This window comes from Microchirus variegatus (assembly GCF_963457635.1).
Source record: "Microchirus variegatus genome assembly, chromosome: 10".
Taxonomy (NCBI): Eukaryota; Metazoa; Chordata; class Actinopteri; order Pleuronectiformes; family Soleidae; genus Microchirus; species Microchirus variegatus.
The window spans coordinates 13380165-13395206 of NC_139811.1; the positions used below are offsets into that span (position 1 = coordinate 13380165).

Sequence of the window (15042 nt, forward strand, 5' to 3'; positions counted from 1 at the left end):
ACATTAACCACTAAAACAACGAGTAAAATCTTAAGGATTTAGTTCAACATGTTGAGTTTTCACAACTCAAGTCACTCTTTTCCCTGACAAAAAAATAGGCAGGTGACCACAGCAGGGTCTGCATGTCACACTGTGCTTGGAAACCAGCTGGATCAAGAGCATTCAGCTCTTAAATAGCTAATATATGATAACTCTTTTTTCCTGGAGGTGTCTATTACACTTGTTGACACGTTCCTTTCCTTAAAGACACACAAGAAAAACAGTTTCTCCTCAACTTATAAAAGCAAATCTTTCATCGTGGCACAGATGTTTTCAGCCACAGCAACGAGTCTGCTGATAACTCTGGGATCTTGCCCGTGGCATCACCATGTTCGACAAGGAGAAAAACAGCTAGGAGTAACATGAAAGCATAACAAAGACCTGCTGTGTTCACTCTACCTCAGCGTGACCCTTGGTGCTTCCCAGCAGCACCAGTGGCACTGGCGTCATTAGCAGGAAACCTTTTCCTAGCTGTGGGTATAGAGCAGCACTGATAATGCTGATAAGGATGCAAACTCCAGCGACCAGAGTTCTCATCAGTCTCTTCCAGAGGAAGCTCTGTGAGGCTCGTCCTGTCGTTTTGTCACAAGACTGAGATTTCAAATCTGCTCAGCACCACAACTGACTTCAAGGGGTCACTGGAAAAAAAAAAAAGGCCTCGACAAACTTCCCATAATCGCCATTGATGAGATTTTTCCGACAAAGCATCATTAAAATCACTTGGCATGTGATTAAAGAGCACTGAGTATGACAACAACCTGGTTATAAACGAGTCAGAATTCTGAGGCGCTGAATCAGGATCAGGAAGGAACGTCACACATTTCAACGTTGTTGAAATATATAGGCCCGTCTGTGCCGAGATCCACTCCTCCACTGCCTACCCCGACATTTTCATCCACCACAGAAATCTCCTCCTGTGGAATTTCCTCTCACTGGACCATCGGACTGCCCTTCACATCCAGCACAGTCAAGTGAGAGGAAAAGGAGATCAGCTGAGAGAGGAGAGAGAACAGTCACACGTTGTTGGTCCTGCTTCTTGAACAGATATCTGGTTCACGTTTGAGTCATTAAGCGACTCATTGTTCACTCTGTGCCGGCCCTCATCACATTCAGATGAGGAGGAAACACGAGGGGCTGTTTGCAAGAGAATTAAACAAAAAAAAAAAAGAACAGCTCTCTTTCAAGGAGTGGTACAAAATGAAGCTGTGTGAAACTCAGTGTGTGTGTGTTTGTTCTGCCCATCGGAAAGCCCAGTGGCTCAGTGGTCAATGATCTGTGTGTTTGTGCGGCTAAGGTCACAGCTTAGGTCATCAGCCTTGGGCAAGAAACTCCTGTCTCCTGTCTCTCTCAGCCTCTCACAGACGTCATCGACCAAAGGCATGACAGAGTGAATCAGTGAGGTGACATGGCAAATATTACTCACTCAAAACTACCACTGGGTTTCGGTGACTTTTCGCGGTACAGCTTACTGCAATTTTCAAATTTAAAGCCAAAAAGCCAAATGTAATGATCTCGTTCTACACAAATCTTATTTTGCATATTCTATTCAACTGCAGAACAGCTTTTTTTTCTCACAGATCAGCACACATATCACAAAAAAATCACTAATCGCAATTAGTTATTTATCAATCCCTAATAATTAGAGCTCATAAAATATTACTATACATGTTTGATACATGGAAAATACATGAGATGTATCAATACTTCACAGTAGGTGTAGTAGGTGTCTGTGGCCTTTCACATACAAAACATCATAATAATCTAATTTAAATATTACCCACGGCAGAATAAAACCCATACCGATGGCCACAAGAAATCAAAACGAGATCATGATAAAAGCTCAAACAAAGTGTAACAATTGCTCAGGTTGTGTCTCAGTGATGTCCACAACACAACATGTTGCTAACATAGATACTGATCATACCAGACCATGTAAGGCCGGAGCAGCAACACTTCAAAGAGAACAGAATCCGGTTGTTAAGACGTGCAACTTTTCATTCCTATTGTGTTAGTACATGTACGAGCTTTCACAGCATGTCAAATGACATTTGTGTTACAGGAAACGCATCTGTGACACGCAGTTGCCTCCGAGCCACAGATGGTAATCCATCAGTGTGCACGGTGGTGACACAGAGTCATTGCCACACATTCAGCCCAACCAGGGGCAACACACACTCTTGACAATCACAACAGCGAGCCATTGTGCTGGTGTTACACATGAGTGACGGCTGCCTAAAAGCACATGGTTAGAACACACTTGTTTTTCACTCGCCTTTTTTCCTGAATGCCACTCATCTTTCTGCTCTGCTGCACAGTGTAAGCCAGCAGTTTAAATGACTAAAAGATGGGGTCGAGAGGCAGAAGGGAGGCCCGAGAAATGCATCAGACATACCACAAGCAAACTAGTGTTGACAGAGGAGCAGCTCCGGACAAGTATGGATGCGTTCCTAATGGCTATGTGTTTGTGAGAGACAGGAGACAGACAGTCAGATAGACAGACAGGTTGGGGGAAAGGTGTCAGCCTGTCAACCCCCGCCTGTCCCCTCTTCCTTGCAACCACCAGCAGAGAGGCCGGAGGGGGGGGGGGGGGGGGGAAGGCCGAGGATGGACAAGCTGCTGAGAGAGGAAAAGTGGAAGCGCAGCCAGAGGATGAAGACTTAGAGGAGGAGGAAGGGGGAGTGGGAGGAGACGGTTGACAGGAGAAACTGTGGGCCAGGGGCAAAGAGATGAAAGGGGGGAGGTGGGCCAGGTGTTCCCCTCACAACTGTATCAGTCAGTCGCTGCCTCCTCAGCAAGCATACAGTATACAAACAGACTCACGGGGGCCTCTCTACGACAGAGGTTCCTCCACTTAAATCAGTCGCACACTTTCCTCTGACTGCTGTTTTCTCTCTCTTTGACCAACGCCGCCAAAGCTCTGACCCAATTACAGACAGTACATGACAACACAAAGTGACCCGTGGCCATGCATCACAACAAAGTTAAAGAGCCACAAAAAGCAACACTCCGAGAACAATTTCCCTCTCCAAACACCACAGCTCACCACAGACGTCAAAGAAACCTACACCCTCTGCTTTTTTTTTTAACTCCTAAGATCCACTCGATCCAATCAAACATGTGGAAACTATCTATAGTCTCCTCATGGCAGCGTGAAAGAGTGCCTATAAGAAGGAAAAAGCGGAGCACAAGAAAACTGACCTTCAAAATCTGATATGATCCCTTCCAAGTGAGCGTTGACAGTGGAATCAGACATTTTGGGGAGCAAGTGTGTATGTGCGTTTGTGTATAACGCGAGAGAAGAGGGAGCAGGATTCCCTTTCCCCAGCAAGGAAAAGTCTTCCTGAGGCACAGTCCCGGTTTTAAACAAATCCCAAATTAGGAGTCCGTGCAAGAGAGAGGAGGGGAGAGAAAGAAAAAAAAAAAAAAAAAACAACACACAAGGATTGTGCAGCTCACTGATCCAAACCCTCTCCCTGTCTCTCCTCTCTTTCTGAAAGCAGCAACTTATTTTTCTCTTCTCCTCCTTCTCAACTTCCAGAGCTTGGAATGAGCTAGCGATGACAACCTCCCCACCCCTCCCTCCTCTCTCCTCCTTCCCTCCCTTTAGCTCACTGTCCCCCTAACCCTCCCCCATTCCGCCCTTCTCTCCCAAAACCTCCCTCCCCTTCTGTAGCCGTCCTCTCAGACTGGCTCCTTTCTATGAAAGCCCTCATTTTTGACTGGGCCAGGCAAATTATATCCATGCTGACACTGGAGCACACTTCCTGTGAGCTCAGTCACATGACTCACACACTTAGTCAGCAAACTAATGAACCACGTATATAGTCAAAAACGTATGACTGAGATTTCCTCATGCACGTATACGTCGAGCTCTATCTTTACTAAACATCAATAGACGAAGGGGAAAGTTAGAGTGGACACAGGAAAAATAAATACAGAGAGGACGCGGGATCATATTATGGACTAACATGGTCAGAGTAGATCTTTTGACATGCTCAGTCGCTCTGGAGGCAGGCATCAATAAATAAGTCGCCTAATGACTTAATGACCATGTGAATGAGCTGCTGTGTGTGGGGGGGCAGAGGGGGAGGGGATGACAGGGGCTGTGGTCAGTGAGTGTGTGTGTGTGTGTGTGTGTGTGTTCTTCTTTAGGAGACATAAACACTGACCTAGTCAGGACCAGCAGTCCTCATGGAGACCAAAAACTGTTCCTAATGAGACAGAACCTCAATTAGCTGGTTAAGTTTGGCCAATCTTGTATAAAGTGCCTAAAAGAATCCAGAAAATGTCTTTGGTAGAAGTTGTAGAAGTTTTTTTTGTAATTATTTGAAGTAAAAGTCTTAAAGTATATTTCATTTATTGTGCTTAAGTATCTACTATCTTAAGTAAGTAAGTGTACTTAAGTTTTAGAAGTAAAAATATTACAAAATTGAGGAGTTAAAAAAGTGAGCCATGGTAGCTCAGTAATAGGGCAAGTTGTCTTTCAACTGGAAGGTTGTGGGTTCAATTCCTGGCTCTGCTAGGCTATATGTGTCCTTGAGCAAGACATTGAACCCCATGTCGAAGCGTGTGAAGTGGGTGAATGGCAAAACTGAAGTGTAAAGCAGCTCATCAAGACTAGAAAATCTCTATATAAATACACACCCTTACCAACCCTTCTTCATCTGATTTAGGTAAGATAATTAGATCGAACAAATTACAACACTGAGTTTGGGGCTAAGCTCTTAATCGTGGTTCGGTTAAAGTTAAGGTTAGGCATTAACTCGGTAGGAATAACACTTTATTACTTGTTTATGCTGTCCAAATGAATGTGTCCTAAGAAGAACAGCTAGGCAAAACCAGTGTGAGTATTTCGTTGTTATGAAGGAAGTAGGGCTGCAACTAACGATTATTTTCATCATCGATTAATCTGTTGATTATTCTAATCGTAATCGTTTGGTTCATAAAATGTTCGAAAATGTCGATCAGTGTTTCTCAAACGGGGAAAGGATGAAGAATATTCAGCAGCAATGTGCCTTAATTCATTAAAAACACTCAGGCCGATGAATTGATAATCAAAATAGTTGACGATTAATTTAGTAATCGATAAATAATCGATTAACCGAGTTATTATTTCAGCCCTACAAGGGACCATGAAATGACGTTGTACTATTCTGATCAAACCCAATGAGAAGTTTCCCAGAGACAACAAAAGCATATCCTGACAACAACAACAACAACAACAACAACAACAACAACAACAACAACAACAACAACAGAAAACACTGGCCCCTGCACCAAAATGAACCCTTTATAACCGACTTACTGAACTCAGCTACTTCCAAGCAGCAAATATGTACGTAAACTGCTTCCAAAAGTAAAGGCAGCACTGGGAAATAAAAATTGCAGGAATATAAATTAGTATGGACAGATGATAAGAAAAAAAAAAGTAGAGATATGAAGAAAGATTTGGACTTGAGCTCAAATATGTTATCCAGGCTGTAAAGCGATGGAAAACATTCTTCAACAGCTGATGTCCGAAAGTGTTATTTATCATAAGGTTTTGGGACTTCAACCTTTGCGTGTCTGGCAAGCACGTAATGCAAAACTTGCTGCTTACATTGGAATCAGCGTAAGCGACGCTTTCCTGTTAGGCATGTTACGTGATCATAAACACAGATGTGCTCAAGTTCACACACACACATACTTTTACTGGACCAGAACCTGCATTCTGAGATTTGTTTTACACCACATTTCCCTGCCACTGAACCATGTAAAATAGCACATAAATATGCAATAAAAATGAATGATGATGTAAGGAAAAACACTGGCCCTCAATAAATGTTTTAACATGAATATTGGACCGATTCCTGGAAGGATGCCACGAAGAAGTAAAAGCATTCGTTTTGGCGTGCTTGTTTGTTTGTTTGCAATATGCTGTTTTTCTTTGTTGCCTAAGTGGGAACATTTGTTGGGCGTGTGCTCAGTGAAGTGTCAGTGAAAGTCAGCTCGAGATTTGAGCTGCGAGCGCCACACAACATCAGTGATACTGAGTAACTTCCTCCAGCAGAGGTCAGCATTGCGCCTATAAATAAAGCCCGTCACTATGGGCAACGGCGGTGCTGGTCGCTGTGTCGCTATAACTTTACAGTAATGTGATCTGGAAAGAGATAAAGATGGAGACATGGGGGGTGGGGGGGTGGGTGGGAATCCTGCTCTGGACACACCCTAATCCCACACAGTGTGATCGGCACAACACACGTTTGTCAGATTCCTCCACTCCCATAGCACCATATTCATATTATTCTCTCTCACTCACACACACACACACACACACACACACACACACACACACACACACACACACACACACACACACACACACACACACACACACACACACACACACACACACACACACACACACTAAGGCGAGTGACACATCTAGCATTTCGGGCAGCACCCAACAACACACACACACAGATAGAGAGAGAGAGACAGACGCACACTTCCTTGCACTGCATATCCTTGCATGCCCCAGCAAGCCCCAACCATGCTAATCCAATCTGCTGTAACAACTGTCACACTGAGAAAGGACTATAGGATATTTGTTTGGGCCTCATCATTCTGCAAACTCTTTTATTTATGTCACAGCCAGCCATGCTTTCACATTCAGGCCAAGAGAAACAGTATGTCATTATCTGTGAGGTAAAGTTTTGTCACACGTACTGTGACTATTTTTATGACGATTGTTGTGACAACTATTCTTTGTCATCTTAGAGGTTCCGTTTATCAGTGTTTTCTGCAATCCATGGTTTTGAATGCTGTTTTGAGAGGCTCCATTCATTTTGGCCCAGGATTCTCTTTCATTTGTCTTTATTAGCAGAGTTGACCGTGAACCCTGAACCGTGCATAAAAACAAAAGCCATCTTAAAGTACATTTAAGTTCATGCAATTTATTAAAGAAAATCCATCAATGACAAACTGTAACAGATAAAAATTAATATTATGATACAAAAAAACGAATATTAATAGTGTAAAGTGCCGGTCAACAGAACATTTCTGAGCCAAACACCCTTATCGTCTAAAGAACTATTATGTGAACATGATCAGGTGAATTTATCAATTAAAATGCCAGTCTTTAAGAATCAGAAATATGTATAAAACTAAGGTTTCATCTCCTGGAATCAATAAAAATATATTGCAAAAAAAGGTACAACACAAATCCAACTAGCACCCAAGTATCTCAATACAATCAAATTGTGACAAAGGCATATTATCTCAGGCCTTCACCTCATTCTAAAATAGTTTTTACAATAACCACTCTGTCAAGTGTCGGGGTGCGACATTTCCAGAAAATAAGTACAGTGTATTGTATTTGAATGGGCAGCTGCTGGTGTTACATTGCACTGTCGTGTGTATGTGTGTATAGAGAGAGAGAGACAGAAACAGCCGTCACCGCTTAAAGAAACCCAGATCCTCGCCACTCGCTCCTGCCCTGCTAAGACCTGAAAAATGAGAGCAGCCGAGAGGGACTTGTATAAACAGATGCTCAGCCAGTGTGGCAGTTGCCAGGGCGATGCCAAGACAATGACATAGACCTGAGCGGGAAAAGGTCAGCGGTCGTTTACCCCACGCACAAACACGCATGCACGCACAGATCCACACTCCGAGGCACCACTTCACCTCCTCCTGTCTTGTAAAGCCAGTGGAGAGAAATCCTGAGATAAAAGTGTAGAGGCATATAAGGTTCTTCGGCTTGTCTTCATAGGAGAACCCTTTTTGGCTCCAGGTAGAACCTTTTTATATAGGTTCCACCAAAAACCCCTTTAAAACCCTTTATTCAGGAAAGGGGTTTTAAATGTGCATTATGTAATAAATCTAAAGCAACTGGCCATAAAATCCTCCTTATATGTCACAGAGACTCAGGAATAATGTTCATATAACAAACTGAATCCACCAACAACAACAGTACAGACAAAATATTTGCATTAAAAAATATCTTTTGCAGACTGCAAATCATGTTTATGTTTTGAAATCATGTTTTGGCATGTGGCGCCACCTACCGCCGTCTACCAATCATTGCAGTCAGTAGAGTCTCAGCTGCCGAGCAACCACGGGTTGCCAGTTTTGTCAGAAAACTAAACCTAAAAGACCTCGGTATTTTGAATTTGAATGTAGTAACCGTTTGTGGCCACATTCCTACATATGGCACCTTTAAAGGGTTCTCTGGATCAAAATGGTTCTTACTGGAACCATTAGTGTTACCAAGAAACCCTTTCTTTAGGAAAGGGTTTTTCAGAAGCAAATGGTTCCAGGTAGAACCTCAGCCCTTGTAGAAGGACCCTTTTTGGAACCCTTATTTCTAAGAGTGTAGTGAACCCTTATATCTATGACTGCCGCAATACGTGAACTGCAACTTTGTCCACCAATAAAAACAGACTACGCGTAGTCAAGAATAAATCGCAATAGTTATCCATGGTTTATTTACCACTTAATCCATTAGTCAGGAATGCCCCTGAAGATTTAATCCACTTCAACACCAGATAGGAAGCAGATGGTAGAAATAAAGAAGGGAATACTCAGAAATAATGTGTTCATTCTTTCAAATCTGAGCACGTCTACATGACAAGTTATTAAAGTGAGTTTCTTTGGCAGTCGTTGACAAGTATATGATGGTTATGTGTTATGAAACATGATCAATGTATAAATTCTGGTTCAGCGAATCATTGTTATTTAAAGGTATGTCCCAGGAGCAGAGGATTCTGCTGAATTCATCCTAAAACAACAAAAGCTTTGTTGGCTGTGATGCTGAAAACTCAGCCCATGAGTCAGGTCATAGCAAAGTCGTAATTTAGATATTGTAAATTCTGTGTGCGTTTTGTGCAATGCGTACATTTATTGTGCCTGTTCATTTGTCTCACTGTATATTTTGGATGTGACTGGCTAGTTACCACGGCTCTGTTTACATGGCAACCCTCACAATAAGCAGCTGTACCTGGCTCAGGACATCAGAGAGGAGAGATGGATGGACAAGTCGAGGGGGGGAAAAAAAAGGCGAGGGAAGGTGTGCCAGGTAAAGAAGCAAAGAAAGGCAGACTCGTGAAGCGAAACTGAATCTCAGTGGAAGCAAGGAAGCAGGAAACATTCACCGTAATGTGTGTAAGAGAAAAAGAAACAAACAAAGAGACACGGAAAGAGTGCAGTCAGTGTAAGCATGACTAATGGAATCAGCAGCGCTGGTCGTATAAACATCATCCAGGAAGTGTCTGGCATTTACTCTGTAGTTGTAGCTTAATGTGGGACTGAATGGCAACGCCAGGCGCAGCAGTCAGTGTCTGACAGCTGCAAGGAAACGTGAACACCTGCACAGCTGAAGGTGACAAACACAGCGACAGTTTATTTAGTAAATGTGAAGACACTGCCCCGACTTCCATTCATTTAGATGGCCTAAAAAAACATTATTCCTAACCTTAATAACCAGGTGCCTCATAATTATTATAATAATAATAATCCGTCAAACACATACCTCAGCACTGACTGAATGACTGAATGATCCTGACTGCACCTGCATTTCTTTGTACGTTTTTACGATGACTTTAAAGGATCTATCTATTATCAGAACAAGGTTTTGGTCTCCATGAGAACTACTAGTCCTGACAGGGTCAGTGTTTATGCCAGAAAATGATCTAAATAGGGAACAAATACAAGTATACACACACACACACACACACACGCACACACACACACACACACACACACACACACACACACACACACACACACACACACACACACACACACACACACACACACACATACACACACAAAACCCCCACATATGTGGCTCAAAAGTGCACATGGTTCCAGTAAAGTATATGCACAGCTGTAGTGACAGCAGCTGCCCTCTGCCAAATGTTAAACAGCAGCACCCAGCCAGGCTCCGCTAACTTTAATCAAATAACACCTGTTGGAAATATGGCTCAACTACACAGCGCACACACACACACACACACACACACACACACACACACACACACACACACACACACACACACACACACACACACACACACACACACACACACACACACACACACACACGCTTACATATCCACTCGACTGCTTCTGCTTAGTGCCTTTTTTTGCACCACTCACTGCTAATGCCTGCACATGTGTGTGTGTTCCCTGATAAATAGACAGAGCAGCTGTCCTCCATCAGCCATGACTGTCAATAAGCCCCTCTTTCTTTCTTTCTTTCTTTCTTTCTTTCTTTCTTTCTTTCTTTCTTTCTTTCTTTCTTTCTTTCTTTCGCCTCCACCTTCTTCACCATCTCCCCAGAGTAATGACCCTGTTTACTACACCAATAAGCCAGCATTGCGATCTCCATCCTTCTTGTTCCCTTTGTGCTTATACTGTATATTGTTTTCCTGAGCATGCTACCATGGCAACTGACCAAACCACCCCCCCCCCCCAATACCAATGCTGTTTCACCAGGAAGGAACATGGCCACAGTTTCCTTTGGTACAATTCCTCTTATTTAAACATGTACAGGTTGATATTTATAAAAAAAAAAAAAAAAAAGCTGGCGATGACAGTAGCACACAGTCAAACGTGTTGCTTTAAATAAGAGTTTTTTGAATTACCCAACTCAGCACCACCACCTGGTGGAGGAAAGATATATTGCATATGAAACTTATAATGAATTACTTCTTTCACTGAATTTATTAAAAGCCTGGTTTGAGGTAGTTATTACGGTGGCCCTGAAGTACAAATCACCACCACAAATAGGAAAACACAACAACATCAATGCAACACAAAGAAAAAGCAGAAAACACAACAACATTAATGCAACAACAACAGCAGAAAAAAGACAACAACATTAATGCAACACAACAACAAAAGCAGAAAACACAACAACATTAACTTAAAACACAACGACAAAAGCAGAAAACACAACGACATTAACTTAAAACACAACGACAAAAGCAGAAAACACAATGACATTAACTAAAACAGAACAACAAAAGCAGAAAAACCCAACAACATTAACTTAAAACACAACAACATTAACTTAAAACACAACGACAAAAGCAGAAAACACAACATGAACTAAAACACAACAACAAAAGCAGAAAATATGAAGTAATTTGCACTTCAGGGCCACCGTACACTATCCCCTAAACTAGCTGAAGCTACTCGATTAGTCATGAGTTCCGTCCACGCTGACTGCGGCTGTGTCATCCAGACTTCTAACATCATCAGCTGACCTCACTCAGACTGGAATGAATGGGACACGTCAGCCCCATTATTCACAGTCTCTGTGTGGCTGATGGACCATTTCCGCTGAGAGCATCATCGCCGCGGATTCACGTGGGAGGAAAACAAAGCGGACAAAGAGAGTCTTGCAAATCAACGTCAACACCAAAGCAGGAGACACAAAATCAGCGAGAAGAGAGATCGATTGATTAAAAACTGATAAATTGATAAAGCTGTCATGAGCGATCCGATCACCTGGGGACGCGTGCACGGCTGCTGTCTTCTCTCATTAGAAATTTCATCCATATATCAATAAAACAGAACTGTGGATGTTTAGTGATGAAAGAGATTATTTTAAAGGTCTCATATTATACCCTATTTCTCCAAGTTAACCTAGTTCCCTGGTGTCCTAATGAACATGTCTGACATGCTTTGGTCAAAATACCATAAGGTTGAAGCACCATAGCAGTTCAATCATCCTGCTCTGTTTAGTAGTATCGCTTTAAAAAAAAAGAAAAGTAAAACAAAACTTAAGGGACAGGAAATGACATCAGCTACTGGGAGCTAACAGCAGTTAGCATTTGGAAAAGCGATCATTTGCAGGCTCTAGCAGGCACATTGCCGTCATATATTACATGTATCCACTGGACAGATAAATCCTCTGAGGCTGGAAGTTTGTGTAGAACTCTGTGCTGCACTGTGGAGCCAAGAATAGAACTTTTCGCGGACTTCCTGTTTTCAGATACCTCGCATGTTTTACAGACAAAGCGGAGCTCCGCGAGACAACAATTCCAGGAATTTAGCGTCTTGTGACGTCCCAATGAGCGCGGAAGTCAACATCGCGTGTTTTATCTCCAGTACTTAGACTGAAGAGGACCACAAAAACATGAGTGAGTCATCTTTTTTCACACTTTGGCGACTGGTATGGAGTCCCAAATATAAGGATTAAAATTAATAAAAGTAGATTTTGCATAATATGGGACCTTTAAATGCTATTTCATGTTACAGCAGCGTGAGGAGTGCTTCGATTCACTCAGCTCCTGCCTCTCTGGGGTCTTAATACTCACCTGTCACCTGTGACATTACATCTGTGTGCATTTGAATTAATCATAGGTGAAGCCACATTTGATCACATTTGGTCACAGGAGGCACTTTAATGCCAGGTGTGAACAGTCTACTAAACACTAGGGCTGAACAATGTATCGAAATATGTGTGTGTCAAAATATCATTGTAGAACAATTACCATACACATCTTATTCTACAGACCGAAGAGGACGTCTTAGTTTCTCACAAATCTCATCAGTAATCATTTTAAATATGTTTTTCGAATAATGATGTAAAAATTGGCACTTCCTCTAATAATTGCAAGTAGATATGTATTCAAAATCGTTCAGCCCGACTTAACACAAACCAGTTTAAGCTAATACACTCGCACACACAATGTACTTATAAAACAGCTTATAATTACAGAGCAACACTGTGACAGCCTTGTCTTATAATGGATGCAGAGGCAAACGTACAACACATTACTAAGTTGAACATTCACACAAATGTACGTCTTGCTGAAGCAGTTACAGCTCCCTGGAGGAAGCACCTGCAGACAAGGGGCCAGAATGCGAGAAAGAAAGTATGTGCGTGTGAGTGTGTGAGTGAGTGTGAGAGAGAGAAAAAGGTTTGCACAGCTATTCTTCTTCTTCAGACTCCCATTCATTTGAACCTGAACCGTGACCCCAGTTAATGTCCGACCCTAACCTTGACCTAAACCACAATTCAAATAGCCCTAAACTTGACCAGTTCCTCAGAAATGAGTCTCTGTTTCATTATGACCAGGTTTTGGTCAGTGTTTACACCAGAGAAGGAGCGACTGGAAGGTTGTGAGCGTGTGAGTGACGGCTGCGTGTGAGTGGCAGAATTGTACAGGTACAAATACCAAGTACAAGTGTACAAGTACACACACACACACTAACATGCACGTGCTGCTGCAGACACTTCACATTCTAAGATTTGTTTTCATGCCAATTACCTTTTTTTTTTTTTTACAACTCCCACGAACATCCATAAAAATACCATTAAGAAGCAGACAGCATTGCCTCACTGATGACTTTAACATAATATACAACAGACACATGCTCCAGCATGCACACACGCATGCACGCGCACACACACACACACACACACCCCCCCACACACACACACACACACACACACACACACACACACACACACACACACACACACACACACACACATACACAGACTCTTATCAGTTCAATATGATTGCAGTTTACAGCATCCAACAGGCAAAAATAGGGCTGTTTGGAAAAGTAAGCGTTCTAATTTTGCCTTGTTTTATTTTTCCTTGTTGGCCAGAGGCAGAACCGTCTGTTCTGTTGGTTAAAGAGGGACTGACTGCTGGTCCAAGAGGGATCAGAGACACAAGGGACAAGAGTTGTACTGTTCAAACAGATAGATTTCCTGTTTTCACACCACAGAAAAATGGCAGAGAATGCAGATGACGACCAGAGGGAGAGAGAGAGAGAAGCAAAGTCGAGAACTCTTCAGAAGTTGTATCCCCACCGTTAATAAATGTCCTACTTTTGTGCAGAGAACAATAATAAAATGAAAGATACAACCTATGAAGACAACAGCATTTAAAGAACGACAATGGGATTGTGAAGGAGGGGAGTTGGAGGTGGAGGTGGTGGGCATAAACAGAGACAGCAAAACCTGCAGGCAGATGAACTGAAAACAGGTCTGCTAGGCTGCTGAACAAACCCTGCAGAGTCCCCATGCTCCAGCTCCAAAACCCCAAAGAGAGCAACGCACTAAGCAAACAGGACAGAATGAGAGAGTGGAAAATACCAAAGAGAGGGGGAAACAGAGGCAGGCTCTCTCTCTCTGACAGAGGAGACACAGAATCAGAGGGAAGAACCTTCAACTGCTCTTTGTTTTCCATTCAGACGAGAAGCGTGTCCTCGTCTGAGATGAGAGTGTGTCTTACCTGAGAATTTGTCCCCCTCCATAACCAGATCACTCCCTCCACAGCCACATGTAGTGTCTGCTCTTTGACTCCAATCTCTCTCTCTCTCTCTCTCTCTCCCTCTCCCTGACTTTTTTGGACTTCCCTTTCTCTCGTCCCTCTCTCCCTCTGTTCCTCTTCCTCCTCTTCTTACTCTCTCTTTCCCTTTGGGCTCCAAGTTCTCCCTCCTTCCCTCTTGATTCCTTCAGTGTGTCTCGCTAATGAATTCAGAATTACGACATCCCCATGTGCTGATCATATGTTGCATTCACTGCTCTCTCTCTCTCTCCTTCTCCTCCTTTTCTCCAGATCAGACTGAAGAGACTGAAGCAGCATTGTATCTTGAAAATAGAAACCATTAGCTCCACCATGTGACATGCCCAGACTAAAATAACCCACTGGACTTGCAAGCTCGCTTCTGCTCACTTACTTGGAAGTTTGCACCGTGGCCTGGATGCATTTGATACCTATACACTGATACACGAAGAAGAAGACATTCATTCCTGATGTCTAGACCTCCATATGATGAATTAGATACAGTTGGGCTGTTGTAGGTGTGTGAAACTGACATGCAGACCAAAGAAAGGGATGCAAATGTGTTCATAAAAACACACTTCACCAAAACAATGTTCTCAGAGGGCAGAGATGAGTGCTTGCGAGTTTGAATGGTAATGATTACCCATGAGTTGATTGGCTATAGAACTTTAATTCATTAATTAACCAGAAAAGCACTCAGAGAGCGCAG

The 15042-nt window shown here is 42.7% G+C and overlaps 1 protein-coding gene across 3 annotated transcripts in view; it reads right to left on the reverse strand.

Moving 5' to 3' along the window:
• The window catches only part of septin9a (septin 9a), a 55365-nt gene extending 40902 nt beyond the window's left edge, over positions 1-14463 (reverse strand). For 2 of the 3 annotated variants that reach the window (XM_083896340.1, XM_083896339.1), the window contains exon 1: positions 3238-3335. In XM_083896340.1, the coding sequence (XP_083752466.1) occupies positions 3238-3292 (55 nt within the window). In that variant the 5' untranslated portion in view covers positions 3293-3335. Of the gene's footprint in view, positions 1-3237; positions 3336-14279 lie in introns of those variants that run through there. The other variant, XM_083896341.1, reaches the window with a different exon arrangement.
• Between the last annotated feature and the right edge of the window lie 579 nt (positions 14464-15042).